The sequence below is a fragment of the Amblyomma mixtum genome, chromosome 3 (assembly GCF_055824585.1).
Source record: "Amblyomma mixtum isolate Tamu chromosome 3, ASM5582458v1, whole genome shotgun sequence".
Taxonomy (NCBI): domain Eukaryota; kingdom Metazoa; phylum Arthropoda; class Arachnida; order Ixodida; family Ixodidae; genus Amblyomma; species Amblyomma mixtum.
Window position 1 is genome coordinate 114,786,147 of NC_143014.1, and position 19,226 is coordinate 114,805,372.

Consider the following 19,226-nt stretch of genomic DNA (forward strand, 5'->3'; position numbering starts at 1 on the left):
TCTAATAGAGGCGATGTGCGAAAACGCCCGTGCACAGAGATTGCGGTGCATGTTAAAGAACCTCGAATGGTCGAAATTATTCCGGAAACCTCCACTACAGCTTGTCTCGTAGTTCACAGCGCACTTTGGCGCGTAAAAGTTTATCCGTTTATAATTAATTAAAAGCACTCTAGTCGGGACATTTTAACGCGACAGCGTTCAGGAGCTCGTGTCGCAGAAAATCAGGCATCGTCGTCGGCGTCGTTGACCGTGAAAGACAATTCCTCGAAAAATCCCTAGAAAAGCAACCCAGGAGGCAGGTGGGCCACCTATATCACGTGACCTTGCGGCGTCACCACAACCTGCCCACGGGATAGTGAGCAAACTGCCCACCGTGGCAGATTGGTCGCTCGGCAAGAGCAACCTGGGTCGCAAAAGGGCCACCGGTTGCACCACCCTCCATCACCGGTGTAATGGCGCCTCGCTTTACCGCTGCACCACTGAACAGGAAGTTGTACGAGGGCTTCCAGGGATCTATGGATGTAATGTAGAGAATGACAAATTCTACATATATGAGCCTTATCCCACTTAACGCTATCGCGCCATACCGTTAAGGCGGAGCTTGTTTTTCTTCTCATTTTTGATGGTACGCATAATACTCAAGCAAAGGTTGTACGCTTATTTCGAGCCCATTGAAAACTTGGACCGAAATGAGACGCTATATATTATCGCGTAACCAAAAAGGCAATGCCAGCGCCGGTGGTGACGCAAGGGGCTGTCTCTATTCTCATTATTTCTCTGAGCCAGTTAAAGACCCGAAGCATGGTCGAGATATCTACTTGCGAGCTATACTGCACATTCCACAACATATAGCCGCAACAGTAATTTACTTTCTTTTAGATACTACAGGGCACGACAACGTACATGTTCAAAGCTCGAGGTCCATGGACTTCCACTTTGAGTAACCAGTGAATTGTCTGAAAAGAAATGACTAAAAAGACTTCCATACCTTTCGACGCGTTCCTTGAGAGAGGCCCCGTGCAGCTGTTCCTTAGTAGTGTTGGAAAAATTTTGTGTAAATGCGTTGTTAAGTACACTAGCACATAAATGTCTGCGGAATATTTACAGTCCAGTGAGCGACTATATTGTTTTGTACGACTTCGAAAGGGCTGCTACTGCTGACGATGAAACCAGCCCGCAGCCGGCTGGCTACATATGTGCTGCGCCTTGTAGCCAGTTTTGGAACGCGCCTGAAAGCAGTCGACGAAATGTACAACTTTGCAGCAAGGAGCCTACATCTACAAAGAGATATAGAAAAAAATATAAAATGCAACACGGCCAAGCAAGGATTCCTGCGAACAGAAACTTATCTGCCTCCTCCTCATCTCCTTTAATATACAACTTATTCATCTGGTACAGAGCGCGTAAAAAGTTCCTAGACCACAGGGTCGGCTTTTGAGCCCTGTAGTGGGGTATTTACGACACCGCCGAGTCTCAAAATCTCTGTTGGGGGTAGGAGAAACATCATTCTCACCACTGAGAACCTTGGTAGTTTCATAGGCGCCTCAGATGCCAAAGTATACTCTCATGGCCTATGAGCCTGTGTCCCTATGGCCCGGGAACTTCTGATGCACCTTTTACAATGCGCTCGTGTTTCTTGACGTGCGGCAAAAGCAGCAAGACTGCAAACGAACACAGAAATTGTGGTTGCTTTGAAAGGATCAACAGCACTGTATGAAGCTACGAGTTTTCAGTTTTCAGGGTACTGTGGCACAGCTCAACAATGCTTGTTTATGGGTCCAGCAACTTTGTGTGGGTGTGTGGGTTAAGAAAAACTGCAAGCATATTCCGCTAGTTTCTGAAAAAAAAAAGCATCTTGCATTTACTTCCCAAGGGCTTGCACCGCAGATAGCAGGCAGTGTTACACGTAGATCTTGAAGAAAAGGTGGATGAGGTGGAAAAAGTGACAGGCTCCCACCACCATAGAAATCATCTGTGGGAAAAAAAAGAAACGAGTGCATAAACAGTTATTTCTGCTCAGTACAGTTATTTCTATTCTGTAGAGAAACAGTTTCGACAGCCGAGCGATGGTTACGAGGTCAAAGGTCAGTGTAAGTCATGGGAGGCATGCAGAAAACTGGAAAAAAACAATCGCTGCTTCTTTACTCGTAGTGATTCCGGCTCTTGAAGCAGGCTGGCTTTAGCGCTGTAGTGAATTAAAATGACAAAGCAGCGATCATATCGCAGTGTTTTTTCATGCCTCACATGACATATACTGGCCTTTGACATCATAGCCGTCGCTCGGCTGTTGAAACCGAAACAGGTGAGTGAATAAATTCGATTATGAATTATTTACCCGTCGTAGTCGAATACCACATGTTGATCCATGCATACTAACATCTTACAAGAAAACATGGCACCGAAAAGTAAAACTCTAGTTTGGGCGAGTTGGTTCATGTTGAAAGAAAAAACTCGTTTCTCGCGCCATTACGTTTTTTCTTTCAACATGGCACCGAAAATTCAGCGCCTATACTACTTCAGGAATCGCATCAAACGACAGCGTCAATTCTCTTTCATATCTAGTCCAGCATTTCCGGAGATGTGCATGCAAGCTGTGCTTCCCCTTCGACTTACCCCCGCAGTGGTGAGGCTGTCCTCATCACTGACGAGCATCATGGCACCAGAGACGTACGCCAGTGTTCCGAAGCATTGATGGGTGGCGTACTGCAGTGAACCAGACGGCACAGATATCACGGCACTGTCATATCTGCGCAAGATGATTACCTTAGAACGATGTTTGCGCAAAAATTGTCTGAATTCAAATCGACTAGTTCAGTGCGTTCTTCAACTGGAGTGCTTGTCCAGAAACAAGCAGCATCCGATAAGACGAACTAGGTAGAATGAAAACTCGAAAAAAAAAACGATGCATATACCAGCTTTTACCAGTGCAATCTACAAACCGGAAAGAAAAAAACAGCAAAAAATATTCCACTGCAGGCAGCGCGTTCTCTTGTTCGAAACTAAAATTAAAGCTGAAGTGCACTGGCAGATGGGGCGTTAATTAGAACTGGCCTCATAGTGCTGCAACCCGGCTTCGTCTCAAAAAGGGAGTCAGCGAGGGTGCTATCCCGTCTTTATCCCAGGTAATTTGAGTAGAAAGAGTCGAAAAGCATTTCGGTGAAAGCAGCCAAGCGTCCGCTTTGCGAGGAACTATTCCTTGCGGACAGAATCGCGCGGGCACAGAGCGAAAGCGCCCGCCAGCCGGCCGGGTCAACCCATTTAAGAACGAGACAGTCGCGGAAGTGTTTTATATTACCCCTCCACCCCCTGTCCTCTCTCACTGTACCTTCCCCTTATTTCTTTCCCCCCTCACTGTTACTTTACTTCCGGCTGGCTGCAGCTCAGGTGCTTCTAGTTACGATAACAGATGACTCGGCCAGCAAAAATCGTTTCCTTCCTGTTGTATATTAGTTTTGAAAATATATCACTAATAATAATAACAATTTCCGATTACGCATTAGGTGTCCCTTTTAATATTACCCGAGCCACGCGCCAATTTTTTGTTGTTTTATACGCCTTATCTGATCTTAAACATTGAAATCTATTAAATAAAAGGAGAGAGCCATTCAGTCACGACATAATTGACTCACGTCGCAGTTCATCGGAAGAAGAAACTAAGAATATAATTAAGGCCCCTTTTATCGCTCGATGGTTTCATTTCATTTCTTTCAAAAAAGGCATTTTTACCCCTTCTTCGGTTGTGTATGTGTGTGTGTGTAAAAGAAGCCCTACGAGAAAAGGACAAAGAACTAAGACAAAAATAATTACGCAACGTATACGCTATGACGCGTGGTGCTCTAAACTCAACGAGGGCTGTGCTGCATGCGCGTGCTGTGCAGCTTTCTGCGGCTTCGCTAGACATTTGCAAACGCCATCTATGCTGAAAACAAAGCTACACAACCTCGCCTTCACCTATCTTGCACCGCGCACACCCTACCCAAACCCTGCTAGGAGAGTCCAGCGCGTTGGCGCTGCAGTTCCCCTCCAAGTTGGTACCCTCACACACTTCCCTCACTCGCGGACGGCGACGTGTGCGTCTTGAGGGACATCGCATATACAGCTCTCGCTGTGAAAGTAGAGCGGAAGGGAGAGATAGAGAGAAAATGGGAACCTTGAACGAAGCGGGTGGCTGTTCTCTCACTCGCTCGTCCAGTTGTCACGCCCCGCTCCGAAAAGCACCAAGCCATAGAGCTGCGATTGATAATAGTTTTCCTACCTCGATATCCTTTGTGACTGCGGATACAGCGAAACCAGAGCGGTTCACTTTAAGCTTGCATTGAACCTGCTATGTCACCAGCGCATGCAGCGCTGGTGAGAGAATAGTTGAGAGAATAGTAGAGTTGTGAGAATATTCGAAAGTTTCGAATAAAGAGTGAATATATGTGCCTATTCAATTCATCGAACGAATCGAATAGAGAATGTTCAAAAATTATTCGCAACTAATGGTCGGATATCGCCGGAGCGTAAAGTTGGGCTAGTTAGTTTCCCATGACTACCAAATCAGCGATAAAAACGGGACTACCAAATCAGCGATAAAAACGGGACGTAGAGAAAAGAAGCTGTAGTAGAACTTTTTGACGGGTTAGTTGGTACATTGTCTTGAAAGAATGTCGTACGCCAAAAAAGGACGAAACAGGAAGGAAAAAACACAGAACAGGAAAGAGGCGCAACTTCCAACTTTAATAACAGGAAAGGAAACCAGGCGCTCTTTTATAGCCGCTGAGCTGCATGAGGGTGCGTGAACTAAAAAACAAATGCGGTGGTGGACGAGTGATAACAACACTACAACACAGCACAACAAGTCATAGGGAGGTCGCTATTACAAAAGGCATGTTGATAACTCATGCGAGCGTGAATGATAGCACAGGTTGAACGATTATGAATAAGGCTAAGAACTACCTCTAAGATATTAACAATCATGAAACCGATTGAAGGAAGCAGGCGGACTTTGCAAAGGGCATCTAAACAGAACCGTCCAAAAAAGCTAGTTCGTTTCTGGTGAGGAGAACAGAAGGCGTGCTAACGCAGTTGTCTTTTCTTTGATCAATATAAAAAGCCTCAATGACTTCTCTTTCGATTTTTTCTTTTGCCCTGGCTAGAAACCTGGTCTCTTGAAATTTCGGAAAACAATCTTTACACCTGCTACAGTGTAAAGCTAGATTGCTTCCCGTCTTGCTTTTTAGTGTCACATTGTGCTGTCGAGCACGCTCATTGAAGCACTGTCCCGTTTGCCCCACATATACTTTGCCACACGTCAAAGGGATCTCGTATACCACATTAGTGGTACATTTTGTGAACACTGTTTGATGTTTGACAGTGCAGGCCTTTTTGACCCGCTTTCCTGACACCATCGGACATATGCTTGCCAGTTTGCAGGGGGCTGAAAAAACCAGCCGCACTCCGTGCCTGGAAGCCACTTTTTTCAAATTGTGCGAAAACCCATGCAGGTAAGGTATGACCTGCACAGGTTTGTTTCCAATGTCCCGCTTGTAGTCCGGTTTCTTCATTTTTTGAAGGAGGCTTTCAGACACACTGGTGACCAGTTGCAATGGGTAACCTGCTGACATAACTCTTCTGATCTGGTACTGGAAGCTTTCACTGATCTTGTGTGGACAAGATTTTTCTAGGGCCCTAGAAAAATCTTGTCCACACAAGATCAGTGAAAGCTTCCAGTACCAGATCAGAAGAGTTATGTCAGCAGGTTACCCATTGCAACTGGTCACCAGTGTGTCTGAAAGCCTCCTTCAAAAAATGAAGAAACCGGACTACAAGCGGGACATTGGAAACAAACCTGTGCAGGTCATACCTTACCTGCATGGGTTTTCGCACAATTTGAAAAAAGTGGCTTCCAGGCACGGAGTGCGGCTGGTTTTTTCAGCCCCCTGCAAACTGGCAAGCATATGTCCGATGGTGTCAGGAAAGCGGGTCAAAAAGGCCTGCACTGTCAAACATCAAACAGTGTTCACAAAATGTACCACTAATGTGGTATACGAGATCCCTTTGACGTGTGGCAAAGTATATGTGGGGCAAACGGGACAGTGCTTCAATGAGCGTGCTCGACAGCACAATGTGACACTAAAAAGCAAGACGGGAAGCAATCTAGCTTTACACTGTAGCAGGTGTAAAGATTGTTTTCCGAAATTTCAAGAGACCAGGTTTCTAGCCAGGGCAAAAGAAAAAATCGAAAGAGAAGTCATTGAGGCTTTTTATATTGATCAAAGAAAAGACAACTGCGTTAGCACGCCTTCTGTTCTCCTCACCAGAAACGAACTAGCTTTTTTGGACGGTTCTGTTTAGATGCCCTTTGCAAAGTCCGCCTGCTTCCTTCAATCGGTTTCATGATTGTTAATATCTTAGAGGTAGTTCTTAGCCTTATTCATAATCGTTCAACCTGTGCTATCATTCACGCTCGCATGAGTTATCAACATGCCTTTTGTAATAGCGACCTCCCTATGACTTGTTGTGCTGTGTTGTAGTGTTGTTATCACTCGTCCACCACCGCATTTGTTTTTTAGTTCACGCACCCTCATGCAGCTCAGCGGCTATAAAAGAGCGCCTGGTTTCCTTTCCTGTTATTAAAGTTGGAAGTTGCGCCTCTTTCCTGTTCTGTGTTTTTTCCTTCCTGTTTCGTCCTTTTTTGGCGTACGACATTCTTTCAAGAAAAGAAGAGCTCGTGTTTTCTCTATTTTTTTGTCTGTCCCGTTTTTGCGCTAATTCGATTCGTAGTGATCGGACATGTTCTCAACTTTTCGAATAGCTTCCGAATATTGGGCACAAAGTTCGAGTTCACCTGCCAGTTCACCTGCGACCATGACACCGCAGGTGACTGTCAGGTGCAAAGGGGTTAACCGCGAAGTCATGAGAATCGGTCGACGCCGTCCGCTGGAGGGCCTCCTTTGAGGTGCACTTGCCGCTTCGTTCTTGAGTTGTATTCGACCATTGATTGTTCGCTGTCGTCATCAGCAGCAAAAGGTAATTTTCCTATACGTATTACATGAAGGTCATAGAGTAAATATACTGACTTCGAGTTGCGTATCCCCGAGTGGAGATCAATCAGTGCTGCGTTGCGTCTTTATAAAGCTTCACCTACACACCTCCATAAGTCAAAACGCTGAACAGCATCGCCGCCGCTAGCGTTTCGCTGTTACACGATTTAGTTCTGTGCGAATGTATGCACAAGCAGCGACTATTCGTAAAAGTATTCGATTCGTATTCACTTCAATTAATATAATAATTATTCGCATTCTATTCCGTTTTTCAAAAGTACTATTCGCAGACCCGTAGGTATAGTGCGTTTGAACACAGCATTGTTAGCAGAAAGTATATGAAATACATAAACTTCGTGAGTCGCACTGAGCCGATCACATAAAAACGGCAAACTGTGCGCACACGTGTAGACACAAACCTAATGCAACCTTTGATCAAATAACGGGGTCAGTTGCAGTGGTCGTTCCGAAACAACATGGTGCAACATCCGGTCCTTCGTAATACAAGTGCAGGTTTAACGCGAACAAAAGAACTGAAATCCCAACACAAAAAACACAAACATATTAGCTCCTGGATAGGAAATACAAGCAAGGTTGATTATACATCTGAAGGTTAGTCCTCATGCTTTCGAATTGACATTAACCAGCGCTAGTACTGAGCTTACCCCGCCTAAGACCTCTCATGCTGAATTCCAATGGCAGGTCGAGACCGCTCCGTAGGATCAAGTACGGAGCGCGTCGGAGCGCGTAGCTTCGCCACCTCCCATTTTGCGATTGGAATACCAGTGCTCCCTCGGGAGCGCGACGCCAGCGCCGCAGCGGCGAGCCGCGGAAACTAGGCGCGCCGTCGGAGCGGACGCCCTGCTAGCTTCGTGTTCGAGTGCGACAGGAGTTGCGCGAGGCGCGATCTCTGCGTTGACAGACGCCGTCTCGGCGAAACAAAAAGGAGGTAGTACGAAGGCCGGAACGTAAAGCCAAAACCAAAGCGTATGTACAGGATGGTCCACTCTCCGTGAACACGCGAGTATGCGGCCGCGTTCTTCGGAGAGCCAGTGAGCCTGTCCCTACCGTTGTGGGTTTCTACGTGGACACAGGCCACCAACCACCGCGGGTTCGAGCTTCGCGCGAGCCAAGGGCCCCGATCAGCCGTCACCACACACCACTGGGACACCGACGCGGTGCACTCAACCTCCGCAGGGAGGAGAGCGATTCGCCGCAAAGAAATAGGCCTCCAAGTTCACAAAGGAGACGTTTATTCACGTCGTCCTTCAGCAGGTACACACGCACTCAATAGTCACCCCGTCCCGGGGGCGCGCGAGGAGCAAGGCTCCGCTGCGCGCACGAAGCGACTCGAGCAATGCGCGCCGCTAGCACGCCGCTGCAGGAGAATGTCCCCGCGGCAGTGCTGTGATCTCTCTCTCGTGTCGACCGTTGGGCCGGTTGCGAGAGAGAGTGGGCAAACAACGCAAGGTACGCCTGTCAGAGGTCGCTGGACCCCGCTGGACAGGCTCGAGCCGCTGCAGGTCAGAGGACACGTGCGGGCGAGCTCGAGTAAGCACTGGTCCGAGCGGCAAAGGCCGGCAGGGACAAACAGTAACGTACGCACCTTTCGCTGTCTCGGAGGGATCTCTCTCTCTCTGGGCCCCGCTCGGACGGTCGCGCCGTGCCCGGCCGCCCGTAGCGGGTCCCGAATTCCCGCCAAAAGGCGCCAATGGCAAAGGCCGTTGGGGAGCCGGGGCGGAGCTGTGGCCAAATGACAGTGATTAGTCACCCAGCCGCCTCTCCACCGCCTGAGGCGGGAGCAAGGGAAAGAGGAGAAACAACGCAGGAAGCCGGCAGAGCCGCGCAAAGGCAACGGCGGAAAGCCAGGATTCCCACATCCCCCTCTCCTTAAATGCCCTCCTACCCATCGGCAAAGCACGCGGCCAAAATAAAGAAATCAATACACAAAAAAAGCTACACTTCAGTTCCAAAATAAAGAAATGAATGCACAAAGAAACTAGCTACACTTCAGTTCCTGCCAAAAGAAACTAAAACACACAAACAAAGGAAAAACAAGGCAAACAAACAAACACTGCCATACGCTTGTAAATCAAAACAGCTTGCAGATTATATACACGCTACACAAGGCGATGTGAATTCAACTGTACAACTATGTGACACGTGGATGTCAGCCTCAAAGTTCGATGGCGCGGCCCAGTGGGCCGGTCGGCGACTCACCGCTCGCAGGCTTCAAGTTGAACGGGTTGGGAGGGCCGACGACTGATGGCGGTCTTCTTTCCATTGATGACGACGGGGCCGCGGCAGAGCACTAACCTCGCGCCCTTGGGCACGACGTCACGTTCGGGCACAAGACAGTCAGTACACCCCCCTTCACGCCGGCTGAAACGGGCGAGGATGTTCGGCGGCGTCCTGATGTGTAACCTTGGCCACAGCGAGGGGTCCTTCTCATCCTCGCGCTCACGCAGAAGCACACAACGGCACAACTCACAGGCGTCGCCTTGGCTCAGGGTTACGCGCGCACACAGTCACAGCCACAACCACGCATACACCGGCAAGTGCGCGGACGCTGGTCGGCGACAACGATCCGCTCATCAGAAGCGTCCAGAGGCGCCGCGGCGAGGGTCAAAGGGTGCACTTTCCGCCCCCCATCGCCCCAAACGCCCCGCCAACTTCCCCTCCATACGGGCCGCACAAAACTCGCACCGCGACACACGGCTCCTTAAAGGGGCTGCGAAACACTGCTTGGGGGGGATACCGGCTATACATCAGGTGGGTTCTTTATGTCACACAGATGCTGACCTAAAAAGAATTACAGGAATCGATGCACAGGAACGGGAGTTATTCAGTGAAGAAATTTCAAAATACAAGCAAACAAAACGCTTCCCTCAACTCGATTTTGGCGGGGCTTCCCACTCCTATTTCGCTCTCCCAATGACGGGACCTGGCGCAACCAATCAAAACAGCGAGCCAGAGCACGTCGCGGAAGTTTGTACTCCATGGTTGCCTGCTCTCTGTAACTCGTTCTTGCTGAGACTGGCAGCGTCGTTTCCATGCCAGAGCGCCCCTGGTGGTGTATTTTTATTTTACTTGCTTTGCAGGGCTCTTATCTAAGACAAACAAGTTGTTTTTGTTGATCTAATATAAAACACAGTCAGGTGACAAAATGTGTCTCTATTTATTCACACAATTTGCAGTATATTTACTGTTTGTCCGATCATCAAGCTCGCGCCAGGTGATGTCATATCCGCTGCGAAAAACCCGCCACTGTGTGGCGACACCATCAGAGCCATGAAGTTGTTTTTGGGAGGACATTAAAATATTAAAAAACGGAATGTACGCGGTATTACCGACGCTAATAGCACCATTATAACTCACTGTATGCAATCAACAGGCAAAACAGTTAACTAAGATTGTGTTTCTGGGCCCCTTTAACGAGCCAACCACCCACAGTCGGGCCGGAAATGAGAAAAGGCGCGCTGTACAAACGACACCTAATCCAATCTATTCCTTCTAGAAAAGAGCAAGCACGAGCGGGCTGAAGTTTGCCTATGTACATCTGGGTACGTTAGAACAAAAACAGACGAGCAAGCGGGGAAACGAAAGTGGCTAGAAACTGACTCAAGCAAAAACAAATAAATAAACTGATAAACACACAAGGCTGGAACTGATCATGCTGCCAAAACAAAACAAAACACACCGTGCTTCGCCTGGGTAGGGCCTGACGAGAAAGCTCGCCAGCTAGCTGAGGCTGCGTGCCTTCGGTTGCGGAAAAGTCCGCCGGCCGGCATCAATCACGCCGGTGACCGTCGCCTCAGATTGTACCGGTGCTCCGTACGCTTGCGTTCCGCAGCACCAGTTGTGCCTTTGCGCTTGCCTTTGATACCAATGGGTACCGGCGCAAGCTCGTCAGACCGTGACGCGTAGGCCTTCAGGTCTATGAACCCCTGCTTGCTTCTGGGGAAAGGCCCCATCAAATCGCAGGTGGCCATCTGCCACGGACGCACACTGTAAATCGGTTTGATTATTCCAGGCGGCTTGCCGCCCCGTGACTTCACCGCTTGACAGACATGGCAGGAACGGCAATAGCAGAAAATGTCACGCTTCATGCCGGGCCACGTCACCGATTGCCTCAGTTTTGCAAAAACTTTTGAGCCACTCAGATGACCGGCCAGTGGTTCGTCATGAGAGAATCGCAAAAGTGCGCCTCTTAGACTTTTGGGGATAACCACCTTCAACGGGTCGATGGACTCGTCATCGGTGGCTATTTACTTCAGCACGAGCCCGTCATGGTCCAGAAAATATGAATCCCCGGGGTTCGCCGCGACACACGCTGGATTCTGCCCCCCTGCGCCCGCTACAATACAAGTAGCGTCACGGCGCTCCGTCTCCCTGAGACCGTCGCTCACCTCGCGACAAAAGGGGTCATTTTGCTGGGCTTTCAGTAGCTCTTACGGCTGAAAACGATTCCAGTCATCCCAGAGGGGAGCATGGTCTCGTCCCCACTCAGGTTTGCAGCCAAAATTTCCGTTCGCGTCGGCACCTCCGAGGCGCTCACGAAGAGCTTTGCCTCTCGTCCGCTTTGCGAAGCGCTGCTCGCCTGGTTAGCGGAATGGGTTAACCCGTTTGCGGGTTCCCCCTCCTTGCCGCCCGGCGGCTCGTCCGCTGTTTCGCCCCCTCCGCCTACAGGCGTCAAGGCGCCGCTGGCGAGTGGGGCACGGGATAGCGCGTCAGCTACCACGTTTGTGCTCCCCTTTCGATACTGCACCGAAAAGTCGTAATGCTGTATCAGGAGAGCCCAGCGCGCCAGCCGACCCGCAGGCTCGCGGAGCCGCATCAGCCAACTGAGCGCACTGTGGTCTGTCTGCACCACGAATTGCGTTCCATCAAGGTAGACGTCAAATTTACGCAGTGCAAACACGATGGCGAGGCACTCCTTCTCGGTCACGGAATAATTCCTCTCCGAGGGCAGCAACGAGCGGCTGGCAAAGGCCAGCGGTTGCAGCACGCCATCGAATTCCTGTAGGAGAACTGCTCCTAAACCCAGATCGCTCGCGTCAGTCTGGACTACGAACTGTCTGGTCAGGTCGGGTAGCCTGAGCTGCGCTGTCTCGGCAATGGCTCTAGACAGGAGGCGAAAGGATCGCTCTTGCTCGGGCTCCCGTCGCCACGCGGCAGTCTTTCCCAAGAGCTAGGTCAAGGGTGCCTGCACGCGGGCACAGGACGATAAAAGTTGGCCATTCCCACACAACGGCGCAGGCCGCGTACGTCCTTGGGCGCGGGAAATTCGAGTATGGCTCGAAGTTTCTCCGCATCTGGCTCAATGGAGCCCCGGCCTCAGCGACTGCGCCCCTGCCTCAGTGGAGGCTTGGGCGGGTTGCACGAACGAGGGAGGCAAGGCTCCTAGTTCGATGAGCGGCGCGGTTTCCGCAGGGAACCGGGCCAGCGCCTCGCCGTTTCCAGAGCAGAATTGACTGCTCGCGGGGCACGGCTGCTGCTGTTCGAAACTGCCGGTTGCGGCAGCGTGACACGAACTGCTTTCGCACTGGGCGGAAAGCGTGCACAGCTGAGGCATGTGACCAGCGGATGCACCGCAGGGTGCTTCCGATACAGCTCCAATGGGAGCTGCGTGGTCGACATTTTGGGTTGTGTCGCCGTAAACCCCAATGGGGGCCGCGGCCAACCACGGTGTCTAGCTATTCGAAGGAACAGCAGCCAGCGGATAAAACGACGCTACAACTCCGTAGGGAGCCGACATGTAGCTGCCGAGTGCCCCGCTGGGGGTGTTAGACATGGTGCGCAAGCGTGATCGTCAAGGCGACCTTCTCGGCTAATGTGCCATCAAAGGCGTAAGCGCCAATGACTTAGCACGTTTGGCGCCAGTTGTGGGTTTCGAAGTGGACACAGGCACCACCCACCGCGGGTTCGAGCTTCGCGCGAGCCAAGGGCCCCGCTGGACACCGCTGGACAGGCTCGAGCCGCTGCAGGTCAGAGGACACGTGCGGGCGAGCTCGAGTAAGCACTGGTCCGAGCGGCAAAGGCCGGCAGGGACAAACAGTAACGTACGCACCTTTCGCTGTCTCGGAGGGATCTCTCTCTCTCTGGGCCCCGCTCGGACGGTCGCGCCGTGCCCGGCCGCCCGTAGCGGGTCCCGAATTCCCGCCAAAAGGCGCCAATGGCAAAGGCCGGTGGGGAGCCGGGGCGGAGCTGTGGCCAAATGACAGTGATTAGTCACCCAGCCGCCTCTCCACCGCCTGAGGCGGGAGCAAGGGAAAGAGGAGAAACAACGCAGGAAGCCGGCACAGCCGCGCAAAGGCAACGGCGGAAAGCCAGGATTCCCACACCGTTCACGAAAGAAGTGGCGGACGACGCGCAGGCAAGTCGCTCGCTGCTCGATTTTCCAGCCTTGCGACTGCGAGACGCAAGCCGCTGAACCAATCAGCGAGACAGTCGAGCTTTCGGCAACGACGCCGCCCGCGGACACGCCGAGCGACGAACTGCGCTGCCCCCGGACAACGTTTCTCCCTGGCTGCCGTAGTCGTCGCTCAGCCTAACTTTTTCATCGATGCCGCAGCTGAGGGCGCTTCGGCACTGGCCAGCGCTGTAGTGAAGGTGCTACTCGCGTCACCGTTTTACTGTGTTCCTCGTCTCATAATAAAATGAAGACATGATCGATTTCTGCGACGCCTCCAGCAGCGGAGCTAGCAGACAGCAGGCCAGCCGCACTGGGCATCAGGAAGAAATTTGCTTGTATCGCAGTTATCACTTCTACCAGCAACTCGGTATTGGCCAACGATCCGCAAAAATGATTAATTTTTTACGTTCCTCTACTCCAGGGCTTGTTATGAACGCGAACAAAGAATATTAGAGCATTTTTCTGACGCCGGCGGCAGGCATATACAGGCCGGCAGCTTCACGCTCGCTGTCCGTTTCAGACAAATCTTCACTGCTGGACTCTGAGCTTTCAGTGCCCGAGTCGGAACTATCACTTCCATGAAGCAAAATTAGTGCCGCACGGCTCGAAGCAAGATCATTGCCGTCCACTGTTGACTGGAAAGTGCCCGGCTGTCCCGGCTCACCACGTAGCGACGACAGGAACGAAGCGAAAGCGGCTGCTGCCGGTCGCGACAGGAAGTAGACGCGGCGGAAAAGAAAACGTCACGCGAGGTTCCGGTTAAATCCGCCGATTTCGGCGGATCAAGTATCGCTGCTCCACGGAGCGATCCGGGATTTACGCCTGATCCCGATCTGCCATTGGAACATACAACTCGCGCTCCCATTTTACCATTGGAATACGACTGATCCAAACCGAGCAGAAAAACTTGATCCCGATCTGCCATTGGAATTCAACATCAGTTTGTGCTTGAATTGCCTTGTTCACGTTCCTTTGTTCCCGTTAGTAGAACATCTCCGCAGCAAGTCTTGCTTACTTAATTTACAGGGTAAGTTCAAAAAACAAGCAAGAAAAGCAATCCTCCTCTAGTAACCGACACTATTTCAATTTTAAACTAACCAGACGCTTTTCTTTTTTAACGTACACTTGGCTCGCGTCACGGGGGACACAAAGAGACTCGAAGACGCCGCTCTGGAAGCAAGTCAAAACGCGCGTGGTTTCGGGTGCGTACAGTTAGCGAACGCATCTTACGAAAAATAGCCGCTGTACGATCACCGCAGACGAGTGGTTGAGGAAGCCGGCGAGGAGAATTTGTAGCCCATTCGATGCGTACGCGTAACTGACGGCGTACAAGAAGGACTCCGTATTGGTTCCCAGGCCGGACATGGACATCGTGAAGAACAGCGCGATGCCGCCCACCTGCATGGTCCGCTGGCCGCTAAGTGCTGCATTCGCCGCCTTTCGCGCCGCGCCCAAGTCGATTTAAACTTTGAAGATGCGTACCGTCATACTCAAAAGTTTCCAGGCCAGCGTGTCTTTTGCTAGTCTTCTATTAGGTCCAGTATGACCCTTGCCACTTCAAGGCTCTTGAGGGACAAGAAAAGCAGCTCGCTTCATGGTGCAGAAATCTCGAGCACTGAAGATGCGATACGAGCCGCATTGCCGGAGCACGGACTGTTGAATGAGTTTGCGTTGCATTTCCTTTAGACCACGAACGTACGCACACAAACGACGACAAGGAGAGACACATGGACAACACAAACGCTTGTATTGTATACGCACCTCCTTGACCTCGTCTGAGTGCACTCGTACGTGGTCTGAAGAAAACACACTGCAGGGTCCAGGAGCAGGGACAGTGGATGGGAATTTTCGGAGAAGACGGTACATGCATAGGTGCGCTACATAAGCTAATCAGCACTGACCGCAAGAAGTTCGTGCCGTCTAAGGCTGGACAGAGCTTGGCGAAATTAGTTAATCGCGATAAAAGATCAGTTTGCTTTCGCGAAGCCCGAATACTTCGGGACTCTTGCCTCGACCGCATGCTTTGCAGTTTCACGTCTCCAAAAATTAAGAAGGCCCATTTTTTCGCCATAATTAACACTCGTACAGTCGTCCACACACCTGTCTAGGGAGCTCGAACGGCGCGCTCTGTAGTGCATTTATGACAAAGGCTTCTGTATGCCGGGCCCGATGCAGCAATCAGTGGCAAGAGGAGTGAAACACTTTCCTTCAGAATGCGCATGCATGATAAGCTTAGGATTCGAGCCCTATACTATAAGCAAGAATTCGCCTATATGGGAGTAAAAAGAGAGCAAGCTGTCCTCTAGCAGGACAGCTTAGTAGGAGACGACTTTTAAAAAAAACAGCAGTTGTTGACATTGGGCCACGGTCAGCGGCGTACTGTACTACTCCGCTAGCCAGTCACAAAAGTAAACGAAACCAGCTTTTTAATCTTAATTTTATGAAACAAACCAGACATCAAAATTCTAGACCTTATAACACTCTTCTTGCGATTAACTTCTTGTTTAGGTGAGAGGAAGTGTTAACAATTGACGGACTACTTTTTTGTTGTGGATGATTTATGTGCGGAGGTCCTGAATGTGGGCGGAGCTTCACTTCAGACATAAGTTGTATCCGACTAGAGGACAGCGTGCTCCCTTTTTACTCCTTTTTGTTTAGAGTGTAGGCCACTTTTAAATGACGCCAGTGTGCTCCCCGGTGCGCCATTCGAGCGCTCTAGACAAGTGTGTGTGTACAACTGTGCATCACTCATGTAATTGTTATGACGTGGCTTCTCGCACAGCAATACCATGTCCAACAATTCTGGACTAAAGTTTCGAATATTGGAAGATTACAAGGTTGTGTTAAGGAAATATTGAAGGTAATGGTCCATTCTTACGATGTGCAGCAAAATTTTTCTTTTAAAGTTATTCCATCGCTCGCATGGAGCAGTTAAGACAGCCATAGAAAACTAATGGGGAACGCCTTTGACGATCACAAAAACGTGAATAGCAAAACTAATAGCAAAAAATTCAAGCCTGTGGGCGGTAGATGTGCGAATATATTATTGTTATAGTGAAATCTTGCAATATATGAAAAAATTGCATACATAAAATGTCCCGTTCAAAAATGCTTTTGTCCAGAATTGTTGGGTATGTTCCTGTTCGTTGCGACTGTACATAACATGCCACTTGTTTTCGTTTTTTTTATAGTTGTCTGCAACATGCAACAAAACATGGTAAACACACGTGCGATTATCTCGCAGTCATTAAAATTCGCGTCAGGGTGTGTAACAACATTCTGGTAGTCGTTTTTGTTGTGAGCGTAGCGCTACGGTTTTGCAAACAAATAAAGACCTGCTCCTCAAACTCTACTCGATTTTGTAAACAATGCTGTTAATTTGTTCACAGCTAGAGCCGTTCGCAAAGCCCTCTGTTGTAAACAAAGTGCACCTCGCGAGAAATGTATCAAAGGGCTCACCGTCTCGGCAAAGTTGAAAAGTCCATTAGATGTGGCAACATAATCCTTGAATGTGATGTCGAGTTTTAGACTTCTTTGCGCTGCTTCCAAATCAAAATCCATAGTTCGCCTGTCCACCTAGAAATTAATAATAAAGTGCAATAAAAGACGTATAAGCCAATAAAAAATTTGGCTTCTCCCCGCGGGATAATAAACAAACTGCATTTGGTTTCAGTGTTTTGATTTGCCACATAACATGACCGACTGACGTTATGAGACCAACACAGCAGCTTTGTCTCTTTCAACATGCAAGGCTAAGGTTAAGGATAATTTAATAATGCGTAAGCACTACTGGCTCATGCGTGGCGTCCACTGAAAGTGTGTACAGAAAGTGTGTACAGCAAGTGCGGACAAAAAGTGCGGACAAAAAGTGCGGACAAAAAGTGCGGACACTTTGCAGGGTTTACCCGACTTACTCCGTAGTAAATCGCGTAAGTTTGGGTAAGTTCGGAGGAGCGTCGCGCCATCTGCGCAAGAGGTTGCTCGGGAAGAGCAGCATGGGTCGCACAGTCCCTACCGGAGGCTGTGGTAGAAACAGCCACCTGCCAGTGCAGTGGCGCAGCAGTTAAGCGATGCGCCACTGCGCATCGCTGGCAGTGGTATGAGGACTCGCCGCCATCTAAGAATGTTAGAGAATGACCGATTCTGCATTTATGGGCATTAACCCACGGAGCTCCAAATGATGTGCGGTATGGTGACAAACCTGAACTAAGCTACACAAACCACATACGCACGAACGGAAACAGCAGTAGTGCACAATGCTTTCGTATTAATAGCACGTAAAGAGACTTAAGTGCCCTCAGGCTCGGACTTGAGCTGAAAAATAAAAGTTGTCTCACTCTCTAAGTGCCCTCAGTAATTTTTTGTTTTTAATTTGTACCTCGAATAATTTATAAATGCGCGGCATCGCCTTAAGCCGTTACTGAGAAGAAAAAAGTAGAAGACATGTTCGCTGCGTCCGAAACTCGTTGAAGGCTGAACTTGAAATTCGATTCACGCTTAAAAAGCGTAACCTTTAAAAAAATTTTAACTCCGCCCCGCCAAGTTACTGCGGGCTGCAAAATACAAATATCCATAATAATGAATACGATCCCGGCCAAAAATAGTCTGAAATGACAAGAAAAATAAAGTCTGTCACTGTCTCCACCCACCGAGCTGCGGCTCCACTCCACCCCCCGAGCTGCGGGGTTGAATTATTCTGGGTAACTTAAGTACATAAAATCCAATTTCATACTCAACCTTTGGCTTTCTGCTTCAGGCTTGATGAAGTCCTTCGTTCTGCATGTTAGTCCATGAACCACGAGATGCCTTCCCGTCCAAAAGTTTCCAGGCCGCCGGGTTGCCTCAGGGTCCTGCGGTACGCCATAGGGTAGCAGCTTGGGCGAATTGGGGACGCGTACGTCGATGTGAATAACGCGAAAGAGGCGACGGATATGTGACTCATATAGTATCTCTGCAGCTCTGCAAATATCGCGATCATGAGGGAAACTTTGCTTCTCGCCCCGTCAGAGCTTTAAATTGTCAGTGCGGTGGCACTAAACGGCCACTATGACGCCCAAAAGCAGATCCCGCCCTCGCGGTGCCTGAGGACTTTTGAAAATCATGGCACAGTTATTGACTCCAATCGCATAGCCTCGTCTTTTAGCTTTTACTTTTTTTCTGAAGCCTAAAATGCCACCAAGTAAGTATCATATGCCGCCGGTCAACTTAGGAACACTCAGAAATAATGAATGCGAGCGCAGACAAAAAGGCAGCGCATCTGGCGATCCGGGCGACAGACTCTGCACTCCGATCATTAGGGGCAACTACTACTCCTGGCTCCATCAATGGCGTGGTCCCGAAAGCGTGAAGCAATGCTTTTGAGCTTCAACTCACAATAGGCCTGATGATAGCGCAACCAAGGGGCAGCCAAAGAGTTGACTGTGGAAGCCGTCGAGAACAAAACATGCGCCATGCCTGCGATGATGTGCTCCGGGCGTGAGCAAGAAGGCAAGACAGGCATGCATGGTCGAAATCACGGTTATTTCCTCTTCTAAGATGCTCTCACTTGACAGTTTGTTGATGATACATTTAGGCAATGTGGCACTTGTTGTGAAAGCGCTGTGCTGCACACGGCAGGCAGAACGTACCTTGCAATGGCACGGTATCCAAATGATGATGATGATGATGTCCTCGGGCTGAATGGCACAAATGTTGCATGCTCTGGGAGACATCAGTTTCATAGATACGAGCGCGCGCTTCGGAAAAATTACACAAACTTTACAGCGCGCCAGTGTTTTGCCACACGT

At 49.8% G+C, this 19,226-nt stretch overlaps 2 protein-coding genes across 2 annotated transcripts in view; one reads left to right on the forward strand and one right to left on the reverse strand.

Moving 5' to 3' along the window:
* The window catches only part of LOC149351457 (uncharacterized), a 50,740-nt gene that overhangs the window by 24,819 nt on the left and 6,695 nt on the right, over positions 1–19,226 (forward strand). The window lies entirely within an intron of this gene.
* Positions 1,901–18,872, reverse strand: LOC149351459 (uncharacterized). The gene is made up of 5 exons (XM_089577032.1): positions 18,178–18,872; positions 16,900–17,016; positions 14,671–14,838; positions 2,614–2,703; positions 1,901–1,972 (listed from the first exon to the last, which is right to left on the reverse strand). The coding sequence occupies exons 2-5, from the start codon at positions 16,999–17,001 to the stop codon at positions 1,901–1,903; spliced, it is 432 nt and encodes a 143-aa protein (XP_089433158.1). The 5' UTR covers positions 17,002–17,016; positions 18,178–18,872.

What these genes read in the sequence shown, in the direction of transcription:
- LOC149351459 (XM_089577032.1), bottom strand. Translation starts at nt 17,001, where the DNA reads ATGGATTTTGATTTGGAAGCAGCGCAAAGAAGTCTAAAACTCGACATC. An exon ending in TCGTACAGCGGCTATTTTTC is followed by an intron (nt 2,704 to 14,670) that starts GTAAGATGCGTT and finishes GGTTCACTGCAG; the next exon opens with TACGCCACCCATCAATGCTT. An exon ending in ACAGCCTCACCACTGCGGGG is followed by an intron (nt 1,973 to 2,613) that starts GTAAGTCGAAGG and finishes TTTTTCCCACAG; the next exon opens with ATGATTTCTATGGTGGTGGG.